At 29.9% G+C, this 18,206-nt stretch overlaps 2 protein-coding genes across 2 annotated transcripts in view; both read left to right on the top strand.

The window, feature by feature from the left end:
- Positions 1-1,665: 1,665 nt before the first annotated feature.
- On the top strand, positions 1,666-4,344 carry Phum_PHUM285310 (P53 regulated pa26 nuclear protein sestrin, putative; the record flags this gene model as incomplete). The annotated part of the gene is made up of 7 exons (XM_002426858.1): positions 1,666-1,695; positions 1,857-2,027; positions 2,853-3,035; positions 3,142-3,373; positions 3,468-3,757; positions 3,840-4,030; positions 4,113-4,344. 7 exons carry the CDS (start codon positions 1,666-1,668, stop codon positions 4,342-4,344), a joined length of 1,329 nt encoding a protein of 442 aa, XP_002426903.1.
- Positions 4,345-13,522: 9,178 nt separating this feature from the next.
- The window catches only part of Phum_PHUM285300 (uncharacterized protein), a gene marked incomplete at both ends in the record, with an annotated part of 6,849 nt that continues 2,165 nt past the window's right edge, over positions 13,523-18,206 (top strand). Inside the window, 2 exons of the mRNA XM_002426857.1 lie at positions 13,523-13,630; positions 14,391-14,557. Of these exons, the coding sequence (XP_002426902.1) occupies positions 13,523-13,630; positions 14,391-14,557 (275 nt within the window). The remainder of the gene's footprint in view (positions 13,631-14,390; positions 14,558-18,206) is intronic.

Here is an 18,206-nt window from a genome sequence, read left to right as displayed (position 1 = left end):
CTGAAAGATTTTCCGAAAAGCATTTTCCACCTCTCTCTCTCTCTCTCTCTTTCTCTCTGTTCGATTTGTTTTCGTCTTTGTCTTTCTCGTTTTTTTTGTTGATTATTTATTTCAATGAATGGTTGTTTTTTTGGTTGTTTGCCATCGTCGATAATTTATTTTATTAATTTATTAACAAACGATTTAAAAAAAAAAAAAATTTATTCGTTTGTTTGTTGTTGTTGTTGTTATTTCCCCCCTCTTTCCTTCCTTCTCTTCTCTCTCTCTCTCTCTTTTTTATCTACCTAATTTTTTTGTTGTTTTTTTTTTATTTAAATTTGTCCTTCGTGTGTGAAATTTTTTCTTGTTGTTGTTGTTGTTGTCGTTTGTTTTTAAACGAAAGTTTTAATAGACTACGACGACGTGACGCAACAAAGTCGTAAATTAATGAATTTTATTGTTTTTTTTTTTTTTTTTCGAAGGGTTTACGATGTATTTTGTAATTGTTGTTGTTGTACATCGTTTAAACAAACGATTGATTGTAGTTGTTAGAGAATTTTTTTTTTGCCCCCCAATACAATACGTAAATTTTGTGGTTTGATTGGAAAATTTAAAAAAAAAAGAGCAATTTTTTTTTGACTCGATTTTTCATGTTTGAACCACGCAAATCGATGGAAATCATTTTTGTTTGTTTGTTTGTTTTAATGGCGTGACGTCATCACATGTGCCAAAATAAATTAAAAAAAGAAAATTTATTTGATTATATTTACCGTGAAACATTAAAAATTATTTATCATCTTTCGAAAAATAAAAAAAAAATAAATATAGTGCGTGTGCGTGTGCGTGAGCGAAAAACATTTTTGGTTTTTTTTTAATAACTTGGTGGGCTTGTTGTTGTTGTTGTTGTTGTTGTTTGTCGTCCATTTCTTTGACGCAGAAAAAAGCCTGATGAAAAAAACAAATCATCCGAAACATGCCACCGTTTGTCCTTGCCACCAGTTATTTTTGTCATCGTTAATATTATTATTATTATTATTTGTTGTTGTTGTTGTTGTTGTCGTTGTCGTTATCGCTTATTTGTCTTTTATTACAAAAAAAAAAAAAAAACAAAAAGGAAAAAAATGTTATTCTTACCAGCATTTTCCGATTCATTTTTTTTTCCACAACGTGCGTCGTCGTGTGGTTGTCGGTACCTGCAGGTACGAAATTATCAGCATTATTATTATTATCTCCCTCCCCCCGATTAACACCTACCGATAATTAATGGTTGCGAAAAGGGAATGTCAATGGTGGAAAGAAAGAAAAAAGAAAAAAAAGAAAAAATCTAATGCGAAGTTTATGCTTAGTTTCGACCTCCCCAAAAAAATCCAGTTTTTGTTTTTAATTTTTTTTTTTTTTTTTTTTATTAAGAAAAGTTATTTATTTATTAATCGATTATTTCACGTAGGGAAAATTACGTAATTTGTTGTTTTTATTATTATTATTATTATTATTAACATCATTAAAAAAAAAGAAAAAAAATGCCAGGAGTGTTGTGACGCCATTTTGCATTTAAAAAAAAAATAAACTTTTCCTTTTCTTTTTTTTTTTTTTTTTTTTTTTTTTTGCTTTTCATTGAAAAACTCATAAATCATTTATTATTATCATTATTATTATCATTATTATTATTACTATTTTATATTTGTTATGAAATTTTCCGAGTCTTATTTTGAACAGGTGAGATTTCTTCTTCCAAGTTCGTTCGATATAAATATATAAATATCATTGGGGGGAGGGGGGGAAAGGTCATTGCTGACGTATTTATAATAATTTGTTACGTCATCGTTATTTATTATTATTATTAATGTTGTTTGTTTGTTTTTGTTTTTTGTTTTTAGACTCATTTATTATTTGTTGATGCCTTCCTACAAAACAATCGACTGGACCATGTGACCCAAGTTATGGGCTATCATCCTTTGTACCTGGATATATTTTTAAAAACGCAAAATTTCATTCTCAGGGGAGATGGACCATTGCCCTATGATTACAGGCATTTCATTGCCATCATGGTGAGTTTAAACGTTTCTCTCTCTCTTTCTCTCTCTCTCTCTCTCTCACTCTCTCTCTCTCTCTTGAAAGAGAGAGATTGATTGGAACGACCAATGAGATGTTTTGCCGTCATTTCATTGGTCGTTCGATGTCAGCCAATGGCAACGTTTTTTCTTTTTGCATTAACTTTTTTTCACTCATTAGCCTAATTTTTTTTTCTATTGTTTTCGTTTGTTTGTTTGTTTGTCTGTCTGTCTGTCTGTCTATCATCGTTTTAATTGTAAAATTTTATTTTTATCGAAAACGTTTTTTTTTTTTTTTTTTTAACTTATCGTTTTTTCATTACAAATTTCCCATTTTTTTTTCTCTTCTAACGAATCTTTAGCACGTTTTCCGTTTGTTAATTGTTTTGACTTCTTTTTTGTTTGTTATCTTAATTATTATTATTATTATTTTTGAATTTCGCATTTTAACTTATTTTTTTTCGCCAATAATATTTTTCCTTTTTTTTTTTTTTTTTCTTTTTAATTAAATTTTTGTGGTCGACCTTGTTTTCGTTGGCTCGACTTAGTCATGATTTCTTTTTTTTATGTTTGTTTGTTTGTTTGTTTTTTTTTCTTTTCTTTCTTTTCCCGCGATATTTACCATCGATATTTTATTTGTTTTTGTGATGTAAATTTTTTTTTATGGCCGCCGGCAAATTTTTTTTTTTTTTTTTACATATAAAGAAAAAAAATACTGTTTATTATTATTATTAGTAGTAGTATAGGGGAATGGCGAATAGTTTTTTGGGCGAGATGGGACGGTTTTTTCAATTTCGACTTATGCGTTTGTTTTTATTACAGGCGGCCGGAAGACACAAATGTAGTTATCTAATAAATTTACAAAAGCAAGAATTTTTGCTCCAGGGAGGAGAGTCGAATTGGCTCAAAGGACTGAAAGCCATACCGCAAAAACTTCGAGATCTCTACGATATAAATAAAATATTAGCACACAGACCATGGCTAATGAATAAATCTCACATCGAGGTAAATGATAATTATTATTATTATTATTATCACGAATGATTTTTTTTTTTTTACGGTTCGATATATGTGTGTGCAAACAAACGAGGGTTGTTGTTGTTGTTTGTAGAAATTAACAAAAGGAACGGAATCTTGGTCATTGGCTGAAGTCGTGCACGCCATAGTGATACTAGCACACTTTCACGCTCTCTCGTCTTTCGTATTCGGCTGTGGTGTCAACGAAGAATTAGACCAAGACGGTATTCGTAGATTCGACGGTAGCTTAGGAGATAACGCCACTCCGAAATCATCGCCCAAAGTGAACAATGCAATATGGTCGACGCCGACAACCGACAAAGGGCGTAAGCATTGAAAATGAAGGGAGTGGTGGTGATGGGGGGCAGGGGGCGAAAAGAATAAGAAGATAAATAATGAAAAATAATGAAAAATTTACAGGGTCTTGGTCTGTCACGAATGCCGTACCAACGACCGAATCCGAAGTCGGCCTTGAAACGCTTATGGAGAGAATGAAGACTTTATCGCAAAAATCGGAAGAATGTTCTCAGGAAGAGGCTGCGAAAAGGTTTGAAAACGTTGAAACTCAAAGCATTGAACTGAGTTCCAACTTGGAGCTTCCAAATCCGAATTTAAATGCAGACATTGGACACTTTGTGGAGGATCCAACGTTTTTATATCAAGACTTTGCTAAAAGAGGAGATCACGACATACCAACGTTCAGAGTTCAGGTATTTAATTGATTGGTGAGGGGAAGAACCACGACGACCCATCGAAATGATAAATTTATTTTTTGTTTGTTGTTTGTCGAAGGATTATTCCTGGGACGATCAGGGATATTCATTAGTCAATCAATTGTACAACGACGTAGGAAATCTTCTCGATGAAAAGTTCAAAACGACGTACAATCTCACATATTATACAATGGGAGGAAGAAAAGATGTCGACACGTCGAGGTTTCGTATGGCTGTTTGGAATTATATTCAATGCATGTTCGGCATCAGGTTCGTTTGTTTCTTTTCTATTTACACGTTTTGAATAATTAATTTTTTTAAAAACAAAATCCAAATCAATCTTAATTTTTAGGCACGACGATTACGATTACGGTGAAGTTAATCAACTTTTAGAAAGATCTCTTAAAGCATTCATTAAATCCACGTGTTGTTATCCGGAATGTGTGACGAAAAAAGACTACGATAGGGTTCTCAGGGAATTTGAACACTCGGAAAAGGTTCACGTTAACCTTATGATTTTAGAAGCGAGAATGCAAGCAGAATTACTCTACGCACTTAGAGCTGTCATGATTTACATGACTTGAAGAAAAAAAGGACTTTTTTTCTTCTCTCTTCTCTCATTCTTTCTTTCTTTCTTACTTTCCCCATCTATCTATCTATCTATCTATCCAATCATCTATCTATTCATCTATCTCTATTATTTCTTTTTTATCATAAAAATTAATCATTATTAAATTAAAATGTTTTTGAATCAAAGTGTGCATGAATTAGGTTCATTTTAATTATTTCACTTTTTGTTTTTTTTTTTTTTTTTGTTACTAATAAAACATTTTATTGTTTTTTTAAAAAAAATTTGTTAGATCGTATTATTATTATTATTATTATTATTATTATTATTATTCGAATATAATAAAAAGATATATATATATATATAAATGTGTGTGATATGATATGATTGATAAGAAATTCCATAAGGTTTGTAAGTTTATGATAATTATCATTTAATTTGTATTCATTTTGGGGGGGGGGGGGAAATTTTATGTATTTGGCATAAGTGAATTATTTAAAGAGGTTTTTTTTTTTTTTAAGGAAAGAATTTATCTGTTTCTGGTGGAAAGAACAAACAACAGAAAAGATTTTGTTTGTTGATGAAATGACACAAGAATTTTTTTTTTTTGGAAAGTGATGATGAAACTTTAATCTTTTCTGTCACGATTAATCTCTGACGTAATTAAAACTCGTAAATAATTTTATTACAAAATAAGAAAGTGTGAAATTTTATAAGAACGGTGCCAAAAATGCAGCAGAAACAACAAAAAAAAAAAAAAGAAAATATGATTTAAAAATTATTTTAATGACTTCCTATTTGATTAGCCAAAAAACAATTGACATTGGTATTTGATTATTAGACGTTAAATAATCGTTTTATTTATTTTCATTACTTTAAAATGATTTGTTTAATTATTTAAAAATGAAATAAAATAATAATAATCCGAAATTAACTTTAAAAAAACAAAAAAATCAAATCAAACGTAACGTTTTTTAACTGACATTACAACGTATCGTACTTAAAGTGGTTGAAACTTTTATAAAAGGGTACGAGTGGCGTGAACGTTCCTTTGACGACGTTATTGACACTTGAAAAAAGCTTCCTTTGAGAGGTCAGTCCGTGAGATTTTTTTTTTTCCAACCAGACGTTGTGCGACTGTGCAGTTGTAAAGAACTGGTGTGTCGTTAATCCGGAGTTCGCTCACTAGTAGTTATCTGAATTACAAAAAAAAATTTTTCTTTTTTTTTTTTTCGTTAACGCGCTGTTCATTTTTTTTTATTCTCTTTGTTTTGTAAAAGGTTTTTATTAATAATTATAATTAATATTTTCATATGTAATTTATAACAAATATAAAATTAATCGACAACAAAAAAAAAGGATTTAATAATAATAATAATAATAATATTAAATATAATTACAAATGCGATCTTTGTGGATAATTTTATTCCTTTGCATCGCGGTTATTTTCGCGGAAGGAAAACGTAAAAGGAAATTCGAAGCTGATTTCGAATTTGCTGATGAAGTAAGTTTCTTTTTAAATTTTGTATCCCCCTTTTTTTTAATCAAATAATAATAATTATAATTTATTTATTAAATTTTTTTTTCAATAAAAAAAATTTGTTTTGACAAGTACGACGTACGTTCTCGTCGTCGTGAGTCATGCCCTACAACTTTATTTATTCCAGTTTGATTCCAGTGCATTTGTTAACGTCCGCCATCTTGTTATTTCGTAATAATGTATTTTAAATGCATTTACATGTATTATTATTTAATCTTAAAAAAAAACAAAACAAAAACGTTTTTTTCTTCCCGTATTAAATTAATTATAAATAATAATTAATAATAATAATAATTTTAAACATTGTAAAATAATTAAACTTAAAAAATTAATAAAAATTGTTTTCAAGGATGTCTGATATGGGATTTAGGGGAAAGGAAAAAAAAACGTTCGATGTCAGTTAAATTCAAAAAAAAAAAAAGAAAAAAGAAAAACGAATTTTTATAAAATTATTTAATTTTCTTTTTTTTTTCCTTTGAAAAAATAAAAAATGAAATAAATAATCGATATCTTTTTAATATTCGGTTCGTTGTTGATTTCTTGTAATAAAATTAAATAATTTAAGAAGAACAAACGAACAAGGATGAAATACATTACAAGATTAAATTTCTAATAAATAGATTTAAAAAAAAAAATCGATTAATCGAAATATTAAATTATCGAAATCGATCGGTGGAAAAAAAATGTTATTTAAATGATGTATATATAAAGTAAAATTGAAATAAATTTTTTTATTTTTTTATTTATATATAAATCGATGATGGTTTTATTATTATTATTTATTATTATTATTATTATTATTATTATTATTTATTATTATTTATTATTATTATTATTATTATTTTCACTCGTAATCTCACGACGATTCGTCTTAATGTTTGTCGGAGCTTTGTCAACATTTATTCCAGGTTTATACCTGCCGTTCCCTAAGGAATAAATGCCTGAATATCCGTGATGCTACATGCTTGATGGATAGGTTTTCGTCTTATAGGTACAACCTATGAAGTCACAGTAATTGTCGTAAGTCTTCCTGAGACCATCTTATTTGATGGAAACGAATTATCTTCTGTACTCCTGGACTCCAGTGATGACTGACATCTCTGGAGTAACAACCAAAAACAGGAAAAATGAGGAGATTCACAACCTTGTCAATACCTGACTCGGGTCGACAGTAGAACAAGACTTCCCTTTTCGTTCTTCTGTCTTTATCTTGTTCTCATTTTGCTATATCACAATTATTAATCAGTTATCATATGACTTTTTCCTCAGAACTACTTCAATACTTAATTTTCCTACTATTCCCCCTTTTCATAATTTTCCCTCATGCATTCCATCCTTAAAATATACAAATTAAAACTTTGTTACCCCTAACCCCTAAGTAATATGAAGGCAGTTCAGAATTTTACTACTTATCTTAATTGAAATTTTTTACGTTTAAAAAAATCGAAAAATTTGCTCTGATGTATCCGTAAAACATAATATCCAAGGAGGTATAAAAAAAAAAAAGTAACAAAAAATGCGCCATTGGGTTCCCGCAAAAATTAAATGTCACATTTAAAGTATACAAGGTCGTCCTACTTAAAGTAAAACGTAAACAATGGCGTCCTTGGTGAACATGAAAATTTTCACAAAATTGAAATTTAAAATTTCTTGTGCCACTTAAGAAAATGTAAACAATAGCGTCCTACTTAAAATAAAACGTAAACATTGGATTTTCGCGTACAAGGTCATTTTTCACTAAAAACATTTGAAAAATTTGCTCTGATGTATCCGTAAAACATGAGATCCAGGAGGTTTAATAAAAAATAAAATGAAACAGTGGATTTTCGCTTAAAATCAGGAATATAAATAAAAAACAAATATTATAAAAAATTAATTATATATATTTACAATAAATTACATTCAATTAAACAAAACATTTGATACATAACTTAAAACTAAATCAATAAATAAAACTTATTAAAATTAATTTAAATAAGTTGACATAACGCAACTGCATGGCAACTTATTTAATTATTATTATTATTATTATTATTATTATTATTATTATTATTATTATTATTTTCATTATTATCATTATTATTATTATTATTATCACTTTTAAACACGACAAGGCTCTTATTTGTCGGGGTTTTTAAGTTCATTTATTCCAGGTTTCTACCCTGGATGATTCCTTAGGGATAAAATCCCAAATTTCGTTGGTGCTATTTATATAGGATCCCGAAAAATATGGGCCGTCCCACATAGTGCGATTTCCTGGATGGTTTTTCCTCCTATTGATTGTGGTGGCATGGCTCCCAATGATGCTCCCACGATGACCGGAATAGTTTCTCATCTCACGTCTCCCCACATCCTGGCTATTTGAGCTTTTCGTCCGGTTCTTTAACTGTCTGATGTTTTTCTCCCTGCCACCTGACGGATACCTCCTCAATCAGCTTTTACACCATTTTTCCACATTATTCTTCTCAGAATGATTTATTATCATTATTATTATTCGCTATAAATGATTTTCTTCTTTTGTAGTAAGCCGCAAATCCTTTTGTGTGTGTTTTTGAAAAAATAAAAAAAAGGAAGCAGGTAGTAGTTAGTTAGTTTTTTTTTTTCATGAAAAAAATGGCGTGGGGGAAACAAGGGGAGGAAACGGCGGGATGAGGGAGGGGAGGGGAGAGGAGGGGAGAGGAGGGAGAATAAAGAAAAAATTTAAAAACGATTAGTGGTAAATACTTGTTCGAATCGATTACCTGAAAATAAAAAAAAAAAAAAACGAATTAAAAATTTTCTTTTTTTTTTTTTTGTATGATTTTCTTAATTATGTTTTTCGTGTAGGTGATGATGATGATGATGATGATGATGATGATGAAAATGGAAGGAAAGATTTTGAAGGTGACATTAAATTACCTCATCTTTATTGAATGACGAAAGATAAAGAGAGAGAGAGAGAGAGAAAGAATAATTTTTTTTTTTTTTAATGTGTGTGAACGTTTAAAATTGTTTTCGTACCTGTATATACAACAAAATCGATTCTTTATTCTTTTATTGTTCGATTGATTTCTTTCTTCTTTTTTTTTTTGGTTGCCGTACCCTTTTTTTTTTTTTTTGGTTTGGGCGTCGTTTCTGAAATAAGAAGGTAAAATTATTATTATTATTATTATTGTTTGATTTCGAACAATTGAAATTTTTTCTTCTGCTATTTTTTATTTATAAAAAATTTTTCCATTTGATGTATGCGATGGGGTCACGCTTCTTTATGTTGTCTGTCTCATTACTTTTCCATCAAATGAAAATTTCTGTCGGTCGGGTGTTTTCCGGTAGATTTTTCACGATGACCGCGGGATGGATCTTGTTTGTTAACCTTTTGCGTACCTTCCGTCTGTTGATCCTCTCATTCACTCCTCATAACCTTTTTTGGCTCTTTTAATCGAGGTAGAATATGGATAGGATCGAACACATAGCGTTACAACGTATCCCAACGTTTTCTAAACGTTTTCAGGTCCTTATTCAGGTATAATATTATCATCATTATTATTATTTGTAACGTGGTGTCCTGCTGCGTCTTGATAAATGGTGGTTCCCCTTTTCTTCTCTTTCTTTCACAACCTCTTACCCAGTCACGGATGTCTTCTTTCTTTCTCAATTATACATTACTTCGTTTTATTAATAATATAAACCTTCCACCATTTTACACCCATCCTTTTATTTTATCGTTAATAATAATAATGATAATAATAGTATTGCCAACATTTAAAAAATTAGTGAAAATAAATTTTTCGAGTCGTAATTTTTTACATTTATTTTTACTTATTTTAGGTAATTTAAAAAAAAAACTTTTTCACACGTCCCGAAGGAACTTATCGTTATTATTATCATTATTATTATCATTATTATTATCATTATTATTATTATTATTATTATTATTATTATTATTATTAAAACGAACATTTTGTATGTAACGTACGTAATAATATTATGAATTTTTAAAAATAAAAAAATCGATATTTTTTTAGTAAATAAATAAATTTAAACGTTTGATAGTATTTAACTATTAAAAGGTTTGTGTGTGTGTGTGTGTGTTACAATTTACACATTTTCGAGAAGGAGAGAGAGAGAGAGAAAGAGAGGAAGGAGAGATAAAGAAAGAGAGAGAGAGGAAGAAAGAGAGAGAGAGACAAAGAGAGACATATAGAGAGAGAGAGAGAGAGAGAGAGAAAGAGAGAGAGAGATAGAAAAAGAGACATATAGAGAGAGAGAAAGATAGAAAGAGAGACAGAGAGATAGAAAAAGAGACATATAGAGAGAGAGAGAGATAGAAAGAGAGACAGAGAGATAGAAAAAGAGACATATAGAGAGAGAGAGAGATAGAAAGAGATACAGAGATAGAGAGAGGGAGGAGGGGAGGGAAGAGAGAGAAAATATATATCGGAAAATATTAAATCGAAAAAAAAAATTTTTTTCATTTCGATAATGTAATGATAGAAGGCAACAAGACGATCTAATGTGTTTTTTTTTTTTTTTTTGTTAATCGTTTGTGAGCGCGTTCAGTTTTATTATTATTAACTTTTTATCAATTTTGTTTTTTTTTTTTTGGAATAATAATAATAATAATAAATTAAATTAATAAAACTCAAAAGGAATCAAATTGGGAAACATAAAAAAAGGGTTTATCGGAGCCTGTTTTAGAAAGAAGGAAAAATTTTTGGGAAAAAATATAAAAATGGGGATCAATGATAATTAACTTTTGAAAAAAAAATTTTTAACGTTTGAGTTTTTCTTTTCCCCCCCCTTTTTTTTCATTCGTTAATTGCTTTGAAAAAAGAGAGAAGAAAAAAGAAAAAGGAAAGAAAATGGATGAAATGAAAAAAAATAAAAAATCGGAAAAATTTATTCGACGCCAAAAAAAAAAAATTTTCCATTTCCCTTTCCCCCCCGGACTACTAGAAAAAGGAAAAACATTTTTCTTTCCCTTTTTTTCTCTCCCTCCCCCTTTTTTTTTGGAAGAGTAAAATAGTTGATGGTATAACTTTATCGGGGCGCGGGCGGGTGAAGAAGGAGAAGAGGGAAGGAAGAAGAAGGGGGAGAAGAGGGGGAAAGGAGAGAGGAGGGAAGGGAAAACGACGACCGATTTGCACGATTTCTATCCTCTCCTGTGTTCTTTTTTTTTTCATTTTTTTTCGCGATGTTGTATATACCGTTAAAACGATGGGAAACCAGCTCCCTGGCCCCCCGCCCCCCGAATAAAAAAAATAAAAAATTTATTTATTTTTATTTTCCTATCGTGCGACTCCTTTTTACTTTTTTCACGGGAAAAAATTTAAATATTTTTTTTAACCCCCCTCCCTCCGGCTACAAATCGAAAAAAATATTCGGATGGGAAGGAGGGGAGAAGGGGGAAGGGAGGTAAATTCCTCATTTACAAAAATTTTATAACGCACTCAAGCACACGCACGCACACACATAAAACGTATATAATTTTCAATGAGAAAAATTTCATTAAGTAAAAAATACGAAAGTTAAAGTTTCATAAGCTAATAAAGTAAAAGTCAAAAATCATTTTCTTTTTTTTTTTTTTATTACACGAGAAAAACAAAAAAAAGGAAAAATTTAATTTTCCGAAAAAAAAAAAGAAAAAGAAAATTTCGAAAATATTTTCCGAGTGTTAATAAAAGTTTATGGATTCAAAAGAAAGGAAAATTTTTATTTATTTATTTTAATAAAAATTTTTGAATAAGTAAGAAAAATAATAATGATGATGATGATGATGATGATAAAACGGGAGAAAACGAAAAAAGAAAATTTTCTTTTTGTTTGTTTGTTTGTTGTTGTTGTTAGGTACATTTTAAGGCTTCGACAATTTTAACTATTCGTGAAAAACGTTCGTGAATAATAATAATAATAATCCAGACGACGATGAGAAAAAAAAAAGCTTTTAATTAAAAATTAATTATTACAACAACATTTTACGTGAAAAATATAATAATAATAATAATAATAATAGTGAAAAAGAGAGAGAAAAAGAGGGAGAGAGAGAGAGAGAGAGAAAGAAAGATTTAAAATTTAATTGAAAAGTTTTAGGCTGAAAACAAAAATTAAAAAAAAAAAAAACAAAATAAAAAAATAAAAAGAGGGAGGGGGAGATATAATTTTTAATTATTGAATTTTCTTTTAAAGATTAGAAAAACATTTTAGTTGTAGAAAAAAAGGAGGAAAAAGGAAAAAAGTAAAAGGAAAAGGAAAAAGAAAACTTATAACGTAAATTAGGAAACAAAAGAAAATAATAGGAAAAGAAAATGAAAAAGGGAGCAAAAAGAAAAATAAAAAGAATGAAATGTAGAGAGAGAGAGAGAATGAGAGATAGAGAGAAAGAGAAAGAGAGAGAGAGAGAGAAAGGGAGAGAAATTGTATACTTTTTAATTATTATACGGTAGTTGTAAAATTCGAAAATAAAAGGAAAATCAATTTTTTTTTTTCGTATTTTCCTTTGTCTAGAGGAAAAGATAAGAAGAATGAATGAAGAGAAAAATGGAGAGTATATGAAAATTTCTTTAAAAAAGGAAAATTTCAAAAAAAGGAAAATTTTCTTATCGTTTGCCCCGTAATTCACGGATAGACGTAAATGTGAGTGTGCAGATAAATAGAGTGCGGGTAAATAAATTTTATAGAACAAAATGAAATTTCGTGCCGGACGAAAACATTTCGATCGAATTCCTTTTACCCTCGCCCTCCCCTCCCCTCACCTTCACCCTTACCCCCTCATCCTCACCTTCACCCTTACCCCCCCTCTGACGTGAGAAAAACAAGGAGTATTATTTACCTTACATATAAACGTACTACCACCATTTTATTTTCCCGTGGTAACAGTGACCTAAATTCGAATCGTTCCAGTTTTTTTTTTCTCGATTTTTCTCTGGAGAAAAAATGAGGGGGGAAGGAGGAAAGGGAAAGGGGGAGAGGGGAGGGAAAAAATTCGACGCGGAAAATGATGGGGGAGAAAAAAAAAGGAAACGTGTGACGATTCGAATTGAAAATTTAAAAAAAAAAAAAAAAAAAAAAAAAGGTCGAAAAGGAATTTTTTTTTTTTTTAAAAAAATGCGTTCGTTCGTTTGTTTGTTGGTTTGTTTGTCGGTTGTTGTTGTTGGTTGTCGTTGTTTAAGTTATAATTGAATGTTTTATCGATTCCGAGCCTTTCCGTAAAAAAAAAAATAATAATAATAAAACTTTATGAAAAAAAATTTTCCTTTCGTTTCCTTTCCTTTTCTTTCCTTTCCTTTTTTTTAATTTATTTATTATTATTATTATTATTTTCTTATTATCTCACTAATTAAAATAATTAATTAATTTTTTTTGCTTTTGTTTTTTTTTTTTTTTGCTAAAAGAAAAAGGAAAATTTCAACGGAAAATTAAAAAAAAAAAAAAAAAATTAATAATAATAAACCGAGGACGATGACGACGAGGACGACGATAACAAAAACATCAACAATAATAATGATAATGATAATAATAATAAGTGAGAAAAAAAAACGTTTTTTTTTTTTTTTTTAATGAAATAATTGAAAATTTAATAAAAAGGAAAAAAAATTAAAAGGAATGAAATAAAAGGAAAAAAATAAAAAAATAAAACGAACGAGTCGTGAACGTTTCGAAAAGTTCAAATGAGAAAATGCGGAGAATTTTTTTTTTATTTTTCCTACAAATCGATAATAAATCGATAGATAACCTTAAAGGATATAAATGTTGGGTTTGCACTAAAAAGACTGGATACGGTCCTGTAATGATTTTTTTTTTTTTATTTACGCCAAGCTATGAACCGTGCAATAAAAAAAAAAAAAGAAAAAATTATTTTCTCAAAATTATCATCTTAAGTTTTGTTTTCTCTTTCATCTCAAGTTTTTATTTTTATTTTCTCTCTCTCTCTCTTTTTTTTTTAGTAAATAAATAAATAAAAATTATTATTCTAGGATTAGGGAGGGGGAAAAAAATTCGGTTTTCCAAAAAAAAGGAAAAAAAGAAAAAAAAAGGAAAAGAAACTTGAAAGTCGGTAAAAAAAAAAAAAAAAAAAAATTATTCCGACGTCAAATGAATTATATATAAACGAATGTTTTTTTTTCTTTTTTTTTGGATGTGAAATAAACCGGAGAGAGAGAGAGTAGAAGAGAGAGAGAGAGATAGGGAGGAAAAGAGAGAAAGAGAGATAGGGAGGAAAAGAGAGAAAGAGAGATAGGGAGGAAAAGAGAGAGAGAGAGAAGAAAATTCTTCGAAAAACGAAAGTACAAAAACGTAAGGTGAATTATAAACTAAATATTATTATTATTATTATTAAAATGTCTGCTCGTCGTATAAATATCATATAAATTATAAGGAAAGGAAAAAAAGAAAATTTTTTTTTTTTTTTTTTAGCTAGTTTGTCTCGGAAAAGAGAGAGAGAGAGAGAGAGAGAGAGAAAGAAAATCGCATGTTAACGTCGAGTATAGTCGCCAACTAACATCGGACTAAAAAAAAATTTTGTAATGTTTTCCTTTTTTTTCCAGGTCGAATCGAAATCGAATTCTAAAAATGTCGACGAACACAAAAAATGGATACACGATCCAAACAGCGAACTTTGTAAATCGTTAAATTGTAAGAAAAAAGAAATTTGCTTGCTCGACGATACTTTTGCCGCCTTTTGCGTTAGTAAAAAAGAAATTCACAAAAATGGGTGAGTCCACATGAATATTATTATTATTATCATCATCATCATCATCATCATCATCATCATCATCATCACTATTATTATTATTATTACTACTTCGAGAAAATTTTTATATATATGTATATACGTACGATTGAAATTTGAATGGCGTGACCGAAATAAATTGAGGGTTTTTTTTTTTTTTGCATTAAAAATAATAATAATAATAATTATTATTATTATTGCTATTATTATTATTATTATTATTATTATTATTATTATTATTATTATTATTGCTATTATTATTATTATTATTATTATTATTATTATTATTATTATTATTATTATTATCACGAGGTTTTCATTCTATTATTGTTACTCTACGATATCGTAATTACGTAGACGTGGAAGAAGAAGAAGGTGAAGGAGAGAGAGAGAGGGGAGAGAGAAAAATTTCGCACACACACACGCGCACCCTTTCTACCCTTAGCCCTATCCTCACCCCCGACCCCACCCTCCATCCCGCCCCTTTCCAACGGTTTTCCAGGTAACAAACCTTTCAAATTTAATATTTAAAAAAAAAAAAAAATATCCCAAAATTTCGATGCGCAATAATATAATTTTCTCTTTAAAAAAAAAAGAAAACTGTCAAAATTTAAGAAAGATTGCTTCTGCTTCTACTGCTGCTGCTGCTGCTGCGCTTTTCTCTAAAAAGGAAAGAAGGAAGGAAAAAGAGGTTAAAACTTGACTCGACAGAGAGAGAGAGAGAGAGAGAAACCTTTTTCTTAAATTTTGAAAATCCTTTTTTCCCCGACCACTCCCACCACCGTCTATTCTCTCCCCACCTCCCTAACCTTAAATTACCTTCGACTCTTATATTATTAATATTAGCAGCAGCAAAAAAACCTTTTGAACAACCCTCTTGTCTTGTGTACTATAATATCAAATCTTTTTATTCGAGTTTACGGATTTTCCTTATTCTCTCTCTCTCTCTCTCTCTCTCTTTCTCTTTCTCTCTTCCTCTTCCCCTCTCTCTCTCTCTTTTCATCTTTTAAAAAAAATTTTTTTCCTTTTTATTACGTAATCATTTGTAATTTTATTCATCCTTATGCCTCTTTCCCTTCCCTTTCCTTCCCTTACCCCCCCGGTCCCACCTCGCACTCTCCTACTCTTTCCTTTCCTTTCTTACTTTTTATTCGTCGTGTGACGACGCGTACAAACGGGAAATTGTATTTCCATCGGTTTTAAATTTTTAAATTTTCTTACGTAGGTAACGGAGGGCGGAGGGTGGGGAATAAGAAAGAGATGAGGTGAAGTGAGAAAAAATGCGGGAAAAATAAATAAATATAAAAATTGAAAAGGAAAAAAAGTTACAAATAAGAAACAAAAGGGGGACGGGGAGGAATGGGGCGGGGGCGGAACTAAAAGTAAAAGATTCTGAAACGTTTAAAAAAAGAAACGAATGAAAGAAAGAAAGAAAGAAAAAAAAAAATTAAAACGTGAAAGATGCGGTCGAATGAAAGGAAAGAAGATTGACGCCACATTAAATATATATATATTTTTTTTTTGACAAAGGAAAATACGAATAAAAGGAAAGAAAAGGAAAAAAAATTTGTTTTTTTGGAAATTTTATAAAGTGGAAAATCAAAAAAAAAAAAAAAAAAAAAACTGTGGGTGGGTTATAAAATCACTGGAATGAAATAAAAAAAAAAAAGAAGAATAACGAAAACGGTGGAAAATTTTTGTGTTGAAGAAAAGAAAAGAGAGAGAGAGAGAGAGAGAGAGAGAGAGAGAGAGAGAGAGGTAGAGAGAAAAAGAAAGAGAAAGAGAGAAAGAGTAAAAAGAAAAGCGTGAACAGTTTAAAGTTTGAATATATATTTTTTTTTTCCTTTTGCACGGTTTAATTAATGACGTTCCAGAAAAAAAAAAAGCAAAAACTTTATCCGTAGCAAATTTAAATTATTTAAAAAAGAGTTCGAGGTCGTCTGAATTCTTTATTGACCTTTAATACAGAGAGAAAACATGCAAACAACCTACATCGGATTAAATTATAGCAAAAAAAAAAAAAAAAGTAATTTAAATGCTGAAAAAAAAAAAAAAAATTTTTTTTTCGTTATTATCGGTCGTCGTCGGTTTTCTCCCCCTCCCCTCGATCTCTCCTCCCCTTCTCCCGCATTCGATTTCTATCACGACAGCGGAAACCCTCCCATCCCCCCAACCAAAAATAAAAAAAAAACTGGAGCAAAATATTTTTATATTACTTTAACATTTTCAAATTTTTCGCGTCTGATTGGTGGGAAAATGTGGATGGGTTTTCCCTCCCCCCTCCCCCTCTCTCTATCTCTCTCTTTCTTTCTGGAAAATTGAAAAGTTGCAAAAGGTTATAAAAAAGGAAAAAGAAAATAAAAAAAAAAAAAATTTCCACATCGAATTCGACGATACTATTTACCACCACCGCACTTTGTAATTTTTTCAAATTTTTTTAAAATCGAGTAAAGAGTAGGGGGTGGGAGAGGAAGGGAGGAGGAGAGTCTGCGAAAACGTAGGGGGGGAAATCGATTTTTTCCGGAGGAAGGGATGAGAGGGGGGGCGATTTGAAAATAACAAACGGAAAAAAGGAGAGAGAAAGAGAGTGTGTGTAAAAACGAACGAAGGAAAAAAGAAAAAAAAAATTAGTTTAACTCGACGAAAAACAAACAAACAAACAAACAAACGAGCGAACGAACGAACGAACGAGAGAACAAACACAAACAAAGGAACAAATAAAAAAAAATAAAAATTTTTTTTTTTCGTTAACCATCAAGTTAGTTACTACGATAAGTTGAACGGACTTGGGGGGAAAAAAAAAAATCAATGATGGGTTTTTTTTATACTCGTTTAATATTTTTCCGACCCCCTCCACCTCCTCCTCATTTCCCTTATCCTCCTTCCCTCCCCTCATTCTTCCATCCTCACTCACGCACATCATCATCATCATCATCATCATTATAATCGCATTGCCAAATATTTTACGAAGGGAAGCACCACTTGAAAAATTTTCCGCTTTTCCTTTTTAATGGTTTGCGGTTAATCCGAAAAAAATTTTTTTTTTTTCCCCGTCTTCTGCTTTTTTTTTTTTTTTTTTTCATTCGATTTTATATATTACGTCAATCGCTAAAAAAAATTTAATCCGAAATCGATTAATCGATCGATATATTTTTTTTTTTTGATGTTTTAAATGTCAATCATACGTTTTACGAGAGACTTAATTTCATTAAATATTAACAAAAAAAAATTATCGACAAAGGAATGAATGGACTCTACAAAGGTTGTTGTCGGTCGTTTGTCGTTTGTTATATAATTACGTTACGCGTGATCACGCATGAGAAAAAATAAATTAATTATTTTTCCCCTTTCCCCTCTCCCTCCCCTACCCTCTCATTCATCGTTTGTTGTGCAAATGAAACGTTAATAACGAACCATAAAGTTAATATTAGGAAGAAGAAAAAAAGAGTCGTGGAATCAGAAACCAGAAATTTTTTTTTTGTCGGGAAAATGGAGAGAAGGAATGTGGGGGGAGGGGAGGGGAGGGGAAAAAGGTTAAACAAAAAAACCTTTTTTTCTTCCAATACATACATAAGATTTTCTGCAACAGGTCTCGGGGGTAACATTTTTATCATATTTTGTGATTTATGCT

This window comes from Pediculus humanus, genomic scaffold, assembly GCF_000006295.1.
Source record: "Pediculus humanus corporis 1103172107667 genomic scaffold, whole genome shotgun sequence".
Taxonomy (NCBI): domain Eukaryota; kingdom Metazoa; phylum Arthropoda; class Insecta; order Psocodea; family Pediculidae; genus Pediculus; species Pediculus humanus.
Note: the sequence above shows the minus strand (reverse complement) of the source record. Positions and strands in the feature narration are given on the sequence as shown.